Raw genomic sequence first — 18,240 nt, 5'->3', positions numbered from 1 at the left:
ATGACCCGACCCAAGAAGGGTTTATTTGTCACTCACTTAGTACAATAAGTGAAATATTGATGGGACATGTTCAGCAAGGACAGTGATGACACAACAATGCAATATAACAACTAGGTGTAATGAAGTTAAACATTTCATGATGACAGGTATGGTATCTAAAGCAGCAAGGAATATACAAGAAGTCAGAAGGCATAAAGCAATGTGTACTAACTGGCTTCAACACCATACTGGTATATATATATATATATATATATATATATATATATATATATATATATATATATATATATATATATATATATATATATATATATATATATATATATATATATATATGTATATATATATATATATATATATATATATATATGTATATATAATTACATTATGTGGAAATACACGGTTGTACAACTTTGTTGTACAACAGTGTCCCATAAAAGTAGTGAAAATAGCCGATCTACAAGCTCACAAAGTGTTGCATCATGATGCTTTGCGAGCGTGTAGGTCTGCTATTTTTCAAAATAAAAGTCTGTGGGTTTCTACAAATATTAATCCAAGGGAAAATGATTAACAAGAGCATGATGATTTAACAGCTATGGGAAAATACAAATGAAACAAACAATCAATAACCAAAATATGAACAAGTAAGCCATGCCATCTGCAATAAATAAGAACTTTTAAACCCATCCATTTGATCCTGGTCCTAATACTTTTATACCGATATACCAATGTCTGAGTGCTAACCCAACTACCAGCTAACATAGCCTACGAATACAACAATGTTGATGAAACAAAAGAAATTGAAACTTGCATCTATGTAAATGTGTCTCTGATGATGGCCCATCATTACACTGTCTTTTGTTATAAGCCTTTCACATTGAAATTGACCCTGCTGGAAGAATGTGAGGATATGAGGAGCTGCTAGTCCTAGAAAGATAAAAAGGTGGTGTTTTCACTCCAAATCTCCACACTGTCCTCCTGCTCAGACTCCAGGACACACCACAGTTAACTCTCTGGACACACCCGGCATAAACACACAACTCACAGTGTGGGAGGACAGACTTGTCTTTCCACAGCTACAGGAGGCTCTATCTTCAGTTACACACCTCTTCCACCAGGGGGCTAAAGGCACTAAGAAGGCAACGGTGGCTGGATCCTTCAATGCGCATGTGTGAAACACGTTAACCCGGAAGCAAGTGCGTGTTGTGATCTCGGTGAAAAACGTGTCAAATGGAGTCTGTACGGCTGAAGATAAATGAACACATGACGTCGGTGGGAGAGGAGATATTGTGTGTTTTGGACAAACAGCAGCGTGGTGCTGATGTTTGTTGTGTGAAGCTTGTCAGAGTGTTTGTGTTGGAGCGACTCAGTGCGGCTGCAGAGTTCATGTGCAACCTCTTCCAGAGAGAGATAGAGACACTAGAAACTCTACTGGAGAAACCAAACAAACTGCTGGACATTGATTTGGATATGGACATCGATCTACACACTGCAGGTATGCCTTATACACACACAACATCTAACTATACACTGCAGGTATGTTACACACACAGCAAACAAGTGCCACATGGCTAAAAATGTATTTGCGTCACACCAGTCCTTTTATTGAAGTCCTTATTATTGAACTACCTATTCATGTCAAAAAGTTCTTATCATTAAAGCGTAAATTGTATTCCTTCATTCCAGATCATAGTGTGGAGTCCAGTCTGCAGGTAAAGATCAGTTCTCAAGCCAGGACTGTTTCTAATAAGCAGGAAACTGAACACTACCTTAAACAGGAACCTGAAGACCACATTAAACAGGAACCTGAAGACCACCTGGATCTCAGTAAGTTTCAAGCACTCTTTCTTTATTTTATTGGAGAAAGTGGGCCGGTACTGAGGGTATAAAGATGAACCGAAATTAATCAAGTCATCGATTTAAGCATTAACGATGTGACTACATAGATGCATTGACCCCTGCATCTATCTAAATGCACCATGAATCGGACAATGGTCCGGTTGTTAAAGTATTATTGGGTTCACTGAAGCGTCGCTGTCATTTGATTTAATATTTACAAATAATTTCTAAATTGATTCAAAATAATAGCCTCTCATTCAGGTCGTCTCGTCCCACTGCAATGTAAACAAAAAAAGGACACACCCCTACTGCACAGAGCGCAGTCACCACACCATCACATTTTAATTTTTGGAAGATTTGGGCAAAGAGTAATCTGTTGGTACTTTTTCCAGCCACTACTCTGCACTTACGCACTCCAGTGAAGGTACAAGATTCAAACCTTTTATAGAGTCTCACTGTATCTTTTTCCTAGACTTCCTGCATGTCCCTGTGTGCAAAGAGGAGGTTTCCCCAGAAGAGGAGTGGGGCCCCAGTCTGGTCCAGGTGGAACCACAACCTCCACAGATTAAAGAGGAACAGGAGGAGGAGCTACTTCAAAGACCAGAAGAGGTTGGTGTGTCAACGTTGACATTATTAGCAGTGAAAAGTGAAGATGATGATGATGAAAACGGAGAGACAAAACCTGTAGCCAGCACCTCAACTGAACACATGAAAACACAAGCTGATGTAGAGGACTGTGGAACATCACAACCAACTAATAATGACCAGCTCCTCTCTTCACACTGTACTGAATCAGACACTGAAGACAGTGATGAGTGGGAGGAGACTAGGGGAGATCAGTCAGCTTTAAACACACTGAAATCACACAAGAAACAAAATGTGGGAGGACAGCGCAGGCTGTCCCTGAAATCATCAAAACAAACTCACTCCATGAGTCACACAGGGGAGAAATGTTTTAGTTGTACAGAGTGTGGCAAAATGTTTAAGCACAAGGCATATCTGAAGAGACACACACTGATTCACACAGGGGAAAAGCCCTTTGTTTGTTCTGTTTGCGGTAAAGGCTTTAATCAAAAAAGTATTCTAAAAACACACACGATGACACATACAGGTGAAAAGCCCTTTTCTTGTACAGTTTGTGATAGAGGCTTTGCTGAGAAAAGTACTCTAAACAATCACATGAGGACTCATACAGGTGAAAAGCCCTTTGCTTGTTCTGTTTGTGGTAAAGGCTTTAATCAGAAACATGTTCTAAAAATACACATGATGACACATACAGGTGAAAAGCCCTTTTCTTGTACAGTTTGTGTTAAAGGCTTTGTTAGCACAGGTGATCTAAAAAAACACATGATGACTCATACAGGCGAAAAGCCCCTTTCTTGTACAGTTTGTGGTAGAGACTTTGCTAAAAAGCAGAACCTGAAAACACACATGAGGACTCATACAGGCGAAAAGCCCTTTTCTTGTACAGTTTGTGGTAAAGGCTTTGTTAGCACAGGTGATCTAAAAAAACACACGAGGACTCATACAGGCGAAAAGCCCTTTTCTTGTACAGTTTGTGGTAGAGGTTTTGCTAAAATGGAGAACCTGAAAACACACATGAGAACTCATACAGGCGAAAAGCCCTTTTCTTGTACAGGTTGTGGTCAAAGCTTTGCTGAGAAAAGTACTCTAAACAATCACATGAGGACTCATACAGGTGAAAAGCCCTTTTCTTGTTATGTTTGTGGTAAAGGCTTTAATCAGAAACATCATCTAAAAACACACATGATGACACATACAGGTGAAAAGCCATTTTCTTGTACAGTTTGTGGTAGAGGTTTTTCTGAAATGTCTAATCTTAAAAAACACATGAGGACTCATACAGGCGAAAAGCCCTTTTCTTGTACAGGTTGTGGTCAAAGCTTTGCTGAGAAAAATACTCTAAACAATCACATGAGGACTCATACAGGTGAAAAGCCCTTTTCTTGTTATGTTTGTGGTAAAGGCTTTAATCAGAAACATTCTCTTAAAACACACATGAGGACTCATACAGGCGAAAAGCCCCTTTAGTTTGTGATAAAGGCTTTGCTAGAATGTCTAATCTAAAAACACACATGAGGACTCATACAGGGGGTAAGCCTTTTAGTGGAAGTTAGTCACACACTATGTGACACATATATGATCATTCAGTCTAAGCCAGGATGACAACGCGAAGGATACTAAAGCATGAGGAATTGTATAATCTGACAATATCAACATGACTGAATAAAAAAACTATTTGTTTCTAGTTTCTTGTGTATAGAGTTTTGTGTTATCTTTTGTATGGTTCTTATTTTCTATGATAAAATGTCAAAAATATATATTATCTTGTATTATTCCCTGCATGCAGCTCATAGGTTATTGGTAGAACAATATGAGCACCAGTGTCTGTCCACATTTGTCAGGATTAAAAAGAGTCATGTTTATTATTATATTCATTAAAATGCCTGCAATAACATTTTATGTTCATTGATATGCATATCAATGCATTATGCAAGTGCTGACAAGCTGCTGGGTTTGTGTAGCAGTTCACTGTGTGGTGACATGTGTGTTGCTTGGATTGTTTAAAGGATCATAGTACATATTTGGTAGATGCCAGAGACCGTTGAGGTAGTTACATTCTACAGAGTTGTTTGTCTTTATTGAGGTGTTTTTCTGAACAAAATATTTTTTTTACGTATTACTTGTACATGCTATTTTTGAACATTTTGATAATGTTTTTGTTGGTTTCGTTTAATAAAGGTTTCAACACTACATGTCCTCTATGTATGCTTTATCATTACAGAAATGTTTTCAAATATGTAGGGCTGCCACGATTATGAATTTCTGGAGATGATTAATTGTCATACAAACATTGCGATTGATGAATATATTGTCTTATTTTCCGCTTATTACACGGCTACTTAATACATAAATAAATAAATTGACACAAAATTAACAACAAAACAAAGTATTTCCTTGCTTACGGCAATGAAAGTATTCCATTAGTATTGGGCTGGGCGGAGAAGCTTGCCTCGGAAAACAAATGACAGTCCATAAGGTAACCGGAAGACTCGCCCCAAAACACAATCGCCACCATTCTATATATAGTAGATGGCAATTTGAGGGTTCATAACAAGGAAAAGTTGGGCAACCCCTGTAAAGTAATTGCAACATGGCTGACATGTGTAAATGGTCAGTTAACCCATTAAGACGCATCTGTGTGTCATTTTTAGATTTGAGCAAAAAAGCCTTATTTTACACTTAGCTTGTAGATCTGTTATGTTACGTCCATAAATTAAGCATTGGGACGTATGATTGGTCAATAAACCTGTTAGGTGGGGCTGAAAATATCTGATCTATAAACTCACAACTCATTGCATCCACACGTGTTGTGAGCTTTTAGTTCTGTTTTCACGTGCATAAATTAGGAATTAATTAATTTCATTGGTCAAATGTAGTCAAATGTTAGTCTCAGTTATCGTGGCACATGCTTACATTTTTTACAAGATGATCGGATCATCTGTGATAGCACGTTTAGGAAACGTTTCATTTTGCACCGCTGTCTCGTTAAACCCAGTTTACCGTGGTGAAGTGTTGTATAATATTCACCCGCAACTGGGTAACCCAGCTGCGGGTGAATATTATCCAACACTTCACCACGGTAAACGCTACGAGTTCTCCATGTTTTCAGGCCATGACCCCCCAAAATAACCATATTGGGGACCCCCATTTTGGTTGACTCAGTTCCACAGATAAATATTGTGAAAATAGCAGATCTACAAGCTTAGCAAGGTTAGTCCAGTCTCTTCATCGCCAAACCGGTTATGTTAATGATATACTGTAGCCTACAAGTATTCCAAATAAGCTGAGGAACTCTGCTATCAGGTTCCCCTCCGCCCTACAGTACCTCTGTTCTATCAAAGTATTTGTTCAGATACAAATTCAGCGCAGACGATTTTGATATTTTTAATGCACATTTCCATGTGCATGCAACAGCACAGGGTTGCTACACGTACATGGAGTTAGAGGGATGGGCAGAAACCGTGTATTTCCACATTTCAACTGTTAATGGGTTTTTCTTTCTTCACAAATGAATTCTACTTTGTTGTACAACAGTGTCCCATAAAAGTAGTGAAAATAGCCGATCTACAAGCTCACAAAGTGTTGCATCATGATGCTTTGCGAGCGTGTAGGTCTGCTATTTTTCTAAATAAAAGTATGTGGGTTTCTACAAATATTAATCCAAGGAAAAATGATTAACAAGAGCATGATGATTTAACAGCTATGGGAAAATACAAATGAAACAAACAATCAATAACCAAAATATGAACAAGTAAGCCATGCCATCGGCAATAAATAAGAACTTTTAAACCCATCCATTTGATCCTGGTCGCTGATCCTAATACTTTTACAGGTATACCAATGTCTGAGTGCTAACCCAACTACCAGCTAACATAGCCTCGAATACAACAATGTTGATGAAACAAAAGAAATTGAAACTTGCATCTATGTAAATGTGTCTCTGATGGCCCATCATTACACTGTCTTTTGTTATAAGCCTTTCACATTGAAATTGACCCTGCTGGAAGAATGGGAGGAAATGGGAGGAGCTGTTAGTCCTAGAAAGATAAAAAGGTGTTTTTTCCCCACTCCAAATCTCCACACTGTCCTCCTGCTCAGACTCCAGGACACACCACGGTTAACTCTCTGGACACACCCCGGCCCAAACACACAACTCACAGTGAGGGAGGACAGACTTGTCTCCACAGCTACAGGAGGCTCTATCTTCAGTTACACACCTCTTCCGCCAGGGGGCGAAAGGCACTAAGAAGGCAACAGTGGCTGGATCCTTCAATGCGCATGTGTGAAACACGTTAACCCGGAAGCAAGTGCGTGTTGTGATCTTGGTGAAAAAACGTATTAAAGGAGGTATTAAAAAACGTGTCAAATGGAGTCTGTACAGCTGAAGATAAATGAACACATGACGTCGGTGGGAGAGGAGATATTGTGTGTTTTGGACAAACAGCAGCGTGGTGCTGATGTTTGTTGTGTGAAGCTTGTCAGAGTGTTTGTGTTGGAGCGCCTCAGTGCGGCTGCAGAGTTCATGTGCAACCTCTTCCAGAGAGAGATAGAGACACTAGACACTCTGCTGGAGAAACCAAACAAACTGCTGGACATTGATTTGGATATGGACATCGATCTACACACTGCAGGTATGTCTGTTACACACACAACATCAAACTACACCCTGCAGGTATGCCTTGTTACACACACAACATCAAACTACACACTGCAGGTATGTCTGTTACACACACAACACACAAGTGCCACATGGCTAAACATTTATTTGCGTCACACCAGTCCTTATTATTGAATTACTTATTATTGAAGTCCCTATTCATGTCAAAAAGTTCTTATCATTAAAGCGTAAATTGTATTCCTTCATTCCAGATCATAATGTGGAGTCCAGTCTGCAGGTGAAGATCAGTTCTCAAGCCAGGACTGTTTCTAATAAGCAGGAAACTGAAGACCACCTTAAACAGGAACCTGAAGACCACATTAAACAGGAACCTGAAGACCACCTGGATCTCAGTAAGTTTCAAGCACTCTTTCTTTATTTTATTGGAGAAAGTGGGCCGGTACTGAGGGTGTAAGGATGAACCGAAATGAATCAAGTCATCGATTTAAGCATTAACAATGTGACTACATAGATGCATTGACCCCTGCATCTATCTAAATGCACCATGAATCGGACAATGGTCCGGTTGTTAAAGTATTATTGGGTTCACTGAAGCGTCGCTGTCATTTGATTTAATATTTACAAGTAATTACTAAATTGACTCAAAATAATAGCCTCTCATTCAGGTCGTCTCGTCCCGCTGCAATGTAAACAAAAAAAGGCCACACCATTTACTGCACAGAGCGCAGTCAGCACACCATCACATTTACATTTTTGGAAGATTTGAGCAAAGAGTAATCTGTTGATACTTTTTCCAGCCACTACTCTGCACTGAGGCACTCCAGTGAAGCTACAAGATTCAAACCTTTTATAGAGTCTCACTGTATATTTTTCCTAGACTTCCTGTACGTCCCTGTGTGCAAAGAGGAGGTTTCACCAGAAGAGGAGTGGGGCCCCAGTCTGGTCCAGGTGGAACCACAACCTCCACAGATTAAAGAGGAACATGAGGAGGAGCTACTTCAAAGACCAGAAGAGGTTGGTGCATCAACGTTGACATTATTAGCAGTGAAAAGTGAAGATGATGATGAAAACGGAGAGACAAAGCCTGTAGCCAGCACCTCAACTGAACACATGAAAACACAAGCTGATGTAGAGGACTGTGGAACATCACAACCAACTAATAATGACCAGCTCCTCTCTTCACACTGTACTGAATCAGACACTGAAGACAGTGATGAGTGGGAGGAGACTAGGGGAGATCAGTCAGCTTTAAACACACTGAAATCACACAAGAAACAAAATGTGGGAGGACAGCGCAGGCTGTCCCTGAAATCATCAACACAAACTCACTCCATGAGGAGTCACACAGGGGAGAAACATTTTAGTTGTACAGAGTGTGGCAAAATGTTTAATCGCAAGGCATATCTGAAGAGACACACAATGACTCACACAGGGGAAACGCCCTTTGCTTGTTCTGTTTGTGGTAAAGGCTTTAATCAGAAAAGTACTCTAAAAACACACATGATGACACATACAGGTGAAAAGCCCTTTTCTTGTACAGTTTGTGTTAAAGGCTTTGTTAGCACAGGTGATCTAAAAAAAACACATGAGGACTCATACAGGCGAAAAGCCATTTTCTTGTACAGTTTGTGGTAGAGGCTTTGCTAAAATGGATAACCTGAAAAAACACATGAGGACTCATACAGGCGAAAAGCCATTTTCTTGTACAGTTTGTGTTAAAGGCTTTGCTGACATGTCTAATCTTAAAACACACATGAGGACTCATGCAGGCAAAAAGCCCTTTTCTTGTACAGTTTGTGGTAGCAGCTTTACTCAGAAACATTCTCTTAAAACACACATGAGTACTCATACAGGCGAAAAGCCCCTTTAGTTTGTGATAAAGGCTTTGCTAGAATGTCTAATCTAAAAACACACATGAGGACTCATACAGGGGGTAAGCCTTTTAGTGGAAGTTAGTCACACACACTTATGTGACACATATATGATCATTCAGTCTAATCCAGGATGACAATGAGAAGGATGCTAAAGCAGAGGAATTGTATAATCTGACAATATCAACATGACTGAATAAAACAAACTATTTGTAACTATATGTTTCTAGTTTCTTGTGTATAGAGTTTTGTTTTATCTTTTGTGTGGTTCTTATTTTCTATTCAACATGATAAAATGTTAAAAAAAAATGCACCAGTGTCTGTCCACATTTGTCAGGATTAAAAAGAGTCATGTTTATATAGTCATGTGTATATTCATTAATATGCATGCAATAAATATGTTCATTGATATGCATATCAATGCAAGTGCTGACAAGCTGCTGGGTTTGTGTAGCAGTTCACTGTGTGGTGACATGTGTGTTGTTTGGATTGTTAAAAGGATATTAGTACATCTTTGGTAGATGCCAGAGACCGTTGAGTTAGTTACAATCTACAGAGTTTTGTCTTTATTGAGGTGTTTGTCTGAACAAAATTGTTTTGACGTATTACTTGTACATGCTATTTTTGAACATTTTGATAATGTTTTTGTTTGTTTTGTTTAATAAAGGTTTAAACACTACATCTCCTCTATGTATGCTTTATCATTACAGAAATGTTTTCAAATATGTAGGGCTGTCACGATTATGAATTTCTGGAGATGATTAATTGTCATACAAAAAAATTGCGATTGATGAATATATTGTCTATATATTACACGGCTACTTAATAAATAAATAAATACATTGACACAAAAGTAACAACAAAACAAAGTATTTCCTTGCTTACGGCAATGAAAGTATTCCATTACAAGCTATTCCATACAAGCTCGTAGCGCGGCGCCGAGTGCCGCGCTACGAGCTTGTAGATCTGCTATTTTTGAAAAATGAAGAAAATGTGTGCAAATCTTTGAATTATATATTTTCAAAGTGAACATTTGTAACTCAATTCTTTGCTTCTGGGTGGTCCCTGGAACAAAATATTTTGAGATGGGGGTCCGCGGCCAAATACATATCATTTTGGGGTCCTTGACATTAAAAAGTTTGAAAACCACTGACATAGCAACATACGTTTTTTTTCAAAAAACTGTTAGGATTTAGAAGACATTTTGTAGAATCGGAGCCTCAGGCCTTAATGGGTTAAAGAAACATGTAATGTGACAACATGCTGTACAAGAAGGAACTGCGCAAGAAGGGGTGTTTAGTCAAAGCTCAGCACATCATCAAGGACAGACAGCACTCCAGCCGTAAACTGTTCATATACCCCTCCAACGACCACGGCCAGGCAAGGAGGCCTACCAAGGGCAAGACCACCATGTTTGTGAACAGCTTCCACCTGGCTACTAGCAAACTGTTGAACAAGGCCTGACCACCGCCTGTCATCAGGCTGGCCTTGGTGTGGATTTTACCTGTTAAAGCAGTGGCTCTGAAACTTTTTCATGTCAAGGACCCCCAACTTGACACTTATTTAAGAGAAGATTTTTACGGCTCTAGCAGTGATTCTCAACCATTTTAATGTCAAGGACCCCCAGTTTGATATGCACTATATTACGGACCCCCATTTAATGGCATTTCTATCTCTGGGACCCCAATTTATATTGTAGAATCAATGTTAATTTAACTCTGAGAGTGTACAAATGGAACCAAATAGACCCGTTACTCATCTCATCCTCCCAGGAGAATACATCATCAGAGAAGTGCACATGTACAAAGACAGTACAATTTAGTTTACTTGTAATTAAATGCACACACACACACACACACACACACACACACACACACACACACACACACACACACACACACACACACACACACACACACACACACACACACACACACACACACACACACGGATGGATCCATGGATCAATGGAGTGGATTTTTTTGTTAAAACGTTCTATACACGTTTGAAGGACCATGACAAAGACTTTTAATGTGTGGTAAAACTGAACGTCATGAAACCTTTATGTGTATAATCAGGGGTGCACATAACTGGTGCGCAGGTGCGCATGCGCACCCAAAATAAAAAATGCGCACCACATCAGGCGATGCGAGGCGCTTTTGCGCACCAACAGCTGGGACAGGAATTTCCAAGCTTTTATTTTTTAGCAAAACTAAAAAATAAAAGCCTGGAGATCGAGGCTAGGAATTTACTTCCTGAAGCCACACTCACACAATCACTCTAAAGCACCCGTCGGCCCCATGTACAGCCATTAGGCACAGGGGTAGAGATATGACTCGCGTCGCCTCGCATCGCCTCGCATCGCATCGCCTCGCATCGCCTCGCTGCGTGCACGCAGCCAGCAGCGGCTGTTAGAGGCACTCGTCACCGATGATGAACGCACCGTAATGGTGCAAAATATGCCGTGAACGTCCCAATCTGGCGGATAAAATCAGCGCAGCAGCACAGGGCACCAACCTTGGGGGCTTTATCTAACAGCGTGAGAAAAAAAAACGGCGAAAATCGGCGGAATTTAGAAGCAGAGCGTCCTTTTTTTCCTCCCCCCCCCCCCCCCCCGTTGACAAAACTGTCCGGTGGGCACCGTGCTGAACCCCCCCCCCCCCCCCCCCCCCCGTTGACAAACGGGACGGGCGCCATGCGCACCAAGTCACATGTCCAGGTGCTCTTCTGCGTACCAGACCTAAAAAGTTATGTGCACCCCTGTGTATAATGATCACTGCATGAAAAGAGGCATTAATGGGCAATTTCTGGCATTTGCAGTTGCTCAGTGAACCCGCAGTTTGCTGGTGTTTTTGTACGTCATTGGAAATTTACAGTTGAAAATGTTTACTGTGAAATTCGTCTATATACATTTGGAAATCAGTGATTTACCGTTCCTCTGCCAGACAAAGACCCAGCAGGAGACTGGCCATTTCCCTTGACATCCAAATTCACTCTTTGTTTAAAGAGGGGGTCTCTCTCTCCCTCTCCCTCTCTCCATTGCCAAAGCAAAAAAAAAAAGCAAAAAAATATATATATCATTTTCAATATTTTTGTTAAGGGCTTAAAAAAGGGCTTAATTTGTTAATCTTTTTTTAATATATAATCTAGGTGAATAAGAACATTTCCCATATCTGTTCCCAAGAATACAATAGTAATGTAGATGTCGGGATGAGGGGTGATGAGGACAGGTTAAAGGTGTCGGGGGGTGTGACACTGGTCATGGCTGAACCCTCTGTATCAATTGGATGTTTATTGTTTCTAGAATGTGGGAGGATTGATCTGTCTTAATTGTGAAATGTAAAATGTTGTGTTGTTTTTAAGGAAAGGTGCCTGGAGCATTTTTTTTCATGTAAAAAAACTCTCTCTCTCTCTCTCTCTCTCTCTCTCTCTCTCTCTCTCTCTGCAATAAAACACAGGTTTGGCAGGTTTACGTTGCAAAAATGGAACAAAACAATACATATTTTTTTCAATATCTTTGTTAATCTGTTTTTTAAATAATCTAAAACGTAATTTAACTCGTCTAAATCTTAACTATGGTCTTTTGACAAAAATCACATTGCAATGCTTTGTATAATGTAGGGCTTAATTTGTTAATCTATGTTTTTTTATGTATACTCTTAATCTAAATCTAAGTACCTTAACTAAAGTTTGTAATTAATTACATTGTAGTAAAAAGTGCAATAGTTGCCTCTGAGATGTTATAGAGTATAACAACGTTTCCCATTCCAGACAGCTTTGACCAAAGTTGCTAATTATCATGTGAATGCTGCAGTGTCTCACTACAGCACAGCCATTCACAACCAATGACTTTCCTTCTCAGTTTGGCCAATCAGGTTATCACATTTTTGAAATTTTAACTGCCATCCACTGCAGCCAGATGAAAATCAGTTGACTTGACTGACTGACTGACTCAACATACTTGAATTAAGGTAAGCTTCAAGCCTACATGACGTATTTATAAATTGTTAGTAGGATACATTATATTGTATTGCATGGATTACTGTAGCAGGAAACCTGGAACACTTTATGTCGTAATTTCTGAAATGTGTTTGTTTTTGCAAACTAACTGAATTTGCATTTATCAATTACATGTCTGCAGAGTTGGCAGATTATTTGTTTTTTGAAAGAAAAAAATCCTCTGTTACATTAAGTTTACAGTTTCCCCTTTGTTATCTTTGAGTTAATACATACATTTCCTTTGTGTTTTACTTAGTTTTTAGGCTACTTCAGAACTAAGGACTGAGCATTCCACTGATTCCACACACCCAAGGAGAGAAGGCCTTTATGCTTTTAAAGTCCCAACTAACTTTGTGAATCATTCTGTTTGCAGGAGACTGTGAGCCGTTTACACAACTCTGAAAACAATGCCCTGAGACTTGATTCACAAGAAAGGTAATGAATTGTTTGTTTGTATCACTGTGTAATTTACCCCAGCTAAATAATAACAATGCATAACATTTATATAGCGCTTTTCTTAGTACCCAAAGTCGCTTTACAACAAAACAAAACAAACAACTTTATCAGGAGAGAAATTCTTAAAAAGGCTAAAAAGAATACATTTAGCTAAGACTAAGGGAGATTTGAATTAGGGGGGAGGGGGAAGGTGGGGTTTGATATAGGCTTTGAACAGGACTGGGGTGGAGGTGTGAGTTCCAAATGGAGGGGGCTGCAGTCTGCATTCTGCAACTGGTGGCAGTGTGTCTGGTGGAACTGTGTTGTTTGTGTAGATAAATTGTGTTGTTTGTGTATGTAGTAACTGAGTAATAATACTGTAATATGCCTGACTACGCCACCTCCCGCTTGTGGAGGGGGCAGGAGGAACCCCTAAACCTTATACTGTTCAACTTCCCTTAAACAGGAACAATTATTCTACTAGAGGCAGTTTGTGGAAAATATAACAACTTTATTACCGTAAAATTACAAAACACATCACTTAGAAACTAGCACGACAACTAAGGTACTTAAGGCAAGGTATTTAGTATTTAAAATGGCAGTCTAACAGTTACCTCTCACGTTATAAGGAAGGGCGGGTCGGCCCGTGCACACAGTGAATACCAAAATAAACTAGGGGAAAAGAAAAGGGGACAGGCCTCAAAGAAACCATGTAATATAAATACAAAATTCAAATACAAAACATGCAGTGTCAGGTTATATCAATACACACCAATAAAAACCAAAGGGGTCCCCAGTGCAATCCCAAGTTGAGAGGAAAGCCGTGTGCAGCAGGGCGGACCCGGCCTTGAACAGGGTTACACAAATTAAGCTGTAACAGAACAGAAAAGAGAAACAGTTAAAATATGCCAATATGGATGAACGTTAAACCTATGCCTACAATGTACCTTGGCTAGATGGCTCAAATAAACAAACAAAAAGAGTAAATTAACTGTGGAAAACAGTGGCCGGTGTGGTCCCTTTAAGGAGACAAACAAAACGCATTAGTTGCCAGCCCTAGTATCACACTATAAAACATTATATTCAAATCATTAAAAGAACAAAACAGCTTAAAACCTACTTTGTGTTGCAGTAGCAGTGCACAATGCAAGGCCAAGGCAAGGGGGGGCAACCTCAACACCAGAGCATGCTGTATAAAAGAAAACAGTGATGTTACAAACTAAAATACATTAAAATCCACAAAGAGGCAATGCATAAAATGTATACTGCTTTACCCGTGTCTCCAGGTAGGGCAGACAGGACAGAACAGACACCACCAGGAGGTCACTTCATTTGTAAAACTGAAATAATAAATAAATGCATTAAAATAAGATAATAAAACACAATGATGTTGGCTAAATTAAAGTGCTAAAGAGCCTGGGAAGCCTCCATGTGCTCCACAGAAAATAGGCAACCAAACAAACAAAAGCCAGTAGTAACATGTGCTCAAACAATAAGCTAAACATTAGCATGAGCTACAACAAACAAAAGGGTCACAAAGTAGCAGATCTACAAGGTTCAGTTTTTGGCCTACCATGTGCTCTCCTTATCCCTGTATGAACCATGCAGCCTACAGCAAAGACAAATGGCTCTCTAATGGGAGGAGCTGGCTTTTATACTTCCTGGTCATATGACCAGGTCAGGTGCAGTGGGTGCACCAGTCACCTAGATTCCCACATTCATCCCCCCCAAAAATTGTCGTCGCCCCGACGATCAACTGACTCATAACCATGGCCTAAACTGATGATTACTAGCCATCTCAGGAACCAGGGGAGCAGCAGCCCTTACCACCCCCACGTTGTGGCTTGCCACTGTTGACCTTGGCAGATTGTGTGGGTTAGAATTTCTCCCAGCGGTAGGCCGGGTGGTGCGTCGAATGGTTGGCATCTCTTGTTCGCTATGGGATGAAATGGAATCACCTTCAGGGGCCTCGTTGTCCACCCCATACCTGCTCCCGGCTCTATTGAGGGCGGTTGGCTGAATGTCCTGTTCAGTTGCAGCAGCAGGCTGATTGGGTATTTCCCTACCAATCCATGCCAGAGTGTCCTCGTCTCGACTACTCTCAGGGTCACTATCTTGGTGGCTAGACTGAGGTGGTGACTCGGTCTCCACTGGCACAGACGGTAGTGCCTCAAGTTGTGCTGCCCTCATCTCTGTACGGTTAACCCGTCGCACGTTACCAGTGCCATCAGCCAGTGTGACAGTGTATGGCCCACCGAATTCAGTTGGCACTCTGGCCACTTGATAAAGGACTGGCGACCAAACATCCTGGATCTTCCTACGACCTTGACCGCGATGATCCTTTAGGTAGACCATCTGGCCCACCTTGAAACCAGGATCACGCACCTGTTGGTTGTGGTGTTGCTGGCGGTACTCTGCTGCCTCTCCAAGGTTCTTGCGGGCTAGATCTCGTGTCACTTGAAGCCGTTCCTGGTGCTGACAGACCCACTCATCCCAGGACTTCGTTTCAGCTGAGTCATCTGCCTCCAGGAGAAAGTCTATTGGAAGCCGGGGTGGTACCCCGAACAGTAGGGTATAAGGGGAGTGACCCGTGGAGCGATGGATCGAGGTGTTGTATGACCACACTAACTGAGAGATGTACTTCGGCCACATTCTCTTCTTTTCAGGGGGAAGAGATCGAAGCAGGTCGTGGAGTGTCCTGTTAAATCTCTCACATTGGCCATTTCCTTGTGGATGGTATGCCGTGGTTCGGGACTTCTCGATCCCATACAACTGACAGAGTTGGCGGATCAGGGCACTCTCAAAATTCCTTCCCTGGTCGGAGTGTATCCTTTTGGGCACCCCGAAAGGAGTGAACCAGCTATCAACAAGGACCTTTGCTACTGTCACAGCACTTTGGTCTTTAGTCGGCACAGCCTGTGTATATTTAGAGAAGACATCAGTCATAATAAGCACATTCTCTCTCCCGTCTGTTGCAGATTCAAGCAAGGTGAAGTCAATGGCAAGTACCTCCAGTGGCTCACTGGCAAGGAGGGCACCCTGATAGGTCTTAACCCTAGGCTGAACAGCCTTGGAAAGAACGCAACGCTGGCAGTTCTGACAGTACCTTTCGATCTCTGTTCCCATCCTTGGCCAGTAACATCTTTGCCTTGCCAGATCAGTGGTCCTTCGCACGCCCTGATGTCCATGTTGGTCATGGATACTGTTTAGAAGTTCCTGGTGAAGGCATATGGGAAGAAGAAATTGAGTTAACAACCCTCCTTGTGGTGCGTTGATCTGTCTATACAGCAGGCCGTCCTTTTCCACGATGCGGTCCCACTGCTGGAGTAGACGCCGCACAACTTCCGGGAGCTGTGACCGCTGTTCCTTATTTGGTGGCCTTCCCGTCCTCCAAAAAGGAAGAAAAACTTTTAGAACTGGGTCAGCAGTCTGTAAGGTTACCAGTTCAGCTGTTGTTCTACTGGGCAAGGCGCCAATCTGCAGCTGGTACACCACCTCAGGTTCCTCTGGATTTTGCTGAGAGTCTGGGGTGCTTTGGATCTGCTGGTCAGGCTCCTCATGCCGTCTCACCGGGTCACTGTACTGGCGGGAGAGTGAGTCAGCATTTCCGTTATTCTTTCCTGGTCGGTAGTGAACAGTGAAATCAAAGGCTGCCAGTTGGGCTACCCACCGTTGTTCAATGGCACCCAGCTTAAGAGTCTGGAAGTGGCTTAGAGGGTTATTGTCAGTGTACACTTTGCACTTACTACCCAGCAAATAGTCTCTAAACTTCTCAGACAATGCCCACTTCAATGCTAGGAACTCCAATTTCATAGAGCTATAATTCTCCATGTTGCGCTCAGAACCCCGCAGTGACCGACTAGCATAGGCCACTGGCTTTAACTTGCCTTGATGCTCTTGTGAAAGGACAGCTCCTAAGCCTTGATGACTAGCATCCACCTCCAAGACAAAGGGCTTGGTGAAATCAGCAAAAGCCAGAATGGGTGTACTTGTGAACATCTTTTTCAGGTCACTGAAACTCCGCTCGCACGCCTCGGTCCACATATTGGGCAGGACTGCGGCTGGCCTCTTTCTGCTTTCTTTAGCTACTTTGATGACATCAGCCACCAGTTGGTGCAAGGGGGCAGCTAACTGGGCAAAGCCTTTTACGAAACGACGATAATAACTACAGAAACCAAGGAATGAACGGACCTCTGATACATCCTGGGGGCGCCTCCAGTTCGCCACTGCAGAGACCTTCTCTGGGTCAGTCGCTACTCCTTCTCTGGACACTCGGTGTCCAAGGTACTGCACCTCTGTCTTGAAGAACTGGCATTTGCTCAGTTTTGCTTTGAGCCCCTTCTGTTGGAGTCGGCTGAGAACCATCTCCAGTCTCTTCAAGTGCTGTTCAAGAGAAGTGGAAAAGACAATGACATCGTCCAGATAAAGCAGAACTGACTGAAGGCTCTGATCGCCGAATATCCTTTCCATTAGCCTCTGAAAGGTCCCAGGTGCATTGCATAAGCCGAAAGGCATTCGTTCGAATTCAAAGAGGCCAAATGGTGTACAGAAGGCTGTCTTGGCTTTATCTGCTTCAGCTACAGGGACTTGATGGTAACCACTTGCTAGGTCGATGGTGGAGAACCATTGAGCTCCACAAAGGCCATCCAAAGACTCTTCAATGCGGGGCAGTGGATAGGCATCCTTCCTGGTCTTAGCATTTAGCTGTCGGTAGTCCACGCACATCCCCAGCTCTCCCGTCTTCTTCTTCACCAAGACAATGGGGGATGCGTAAGGACTGCTGCTCTCCCTGATCACTTTACTATCAAGTAGCTGCTTAATGTGGTCTTTTACAGCCTGCCACTGGGTAGGGGGTATCCTCCTATATCTTTGACGGACGGGGGCCTCATCAAG

General features: G+C 41.7%; 1 protein-coding gene across 1 annotated transcript; it reads left to right on the top strand.

The window, feature by feature from the left end:
- Positions 1-482: 482 nt before the first annotated feature.
- Positions 483-9,420, top strand: LOC311040612 (uncharacterized protein; the record flags this gene model as incomplete). The annotated part of the gene is made up of 8 exons (XM_084050942.1): positions 483-500; positions 987-1,169; positions 1,687-1,712; positions 6,907-7,055; positions 7,294-7,434; positions 7,920-8,558; positions 8,644-8,727; positions 9,413-9,420. The coding sequence occupies 8 exons, from the start codon at positions 483-485 to the stop codon at positions 9,418-9,420; spliced, it is 1,248 nt and encodes a 415-aa protein (XP_083907068.1).
- Positions 9,421-18,240: the final 8,820 nt, after the last annotated feature.

Source organism: Gymnoscopelus microlampas, assembly GCF_963454915.1.
Source record: "Gymnoscopelus microlampas genome assembly, chromosome: 24".
NCBI classification, from domain to species: domain Eukaryota; kingdom Metazoa; phylum Chordata; class Actinopteri; order Myctophiformes; family Myctophidae; genus Gymnoscopelus; species Gymnoscopelus microlampas.
This window is presented reverse-complemented; position numbering and strand designations above follow the sequence as displayed.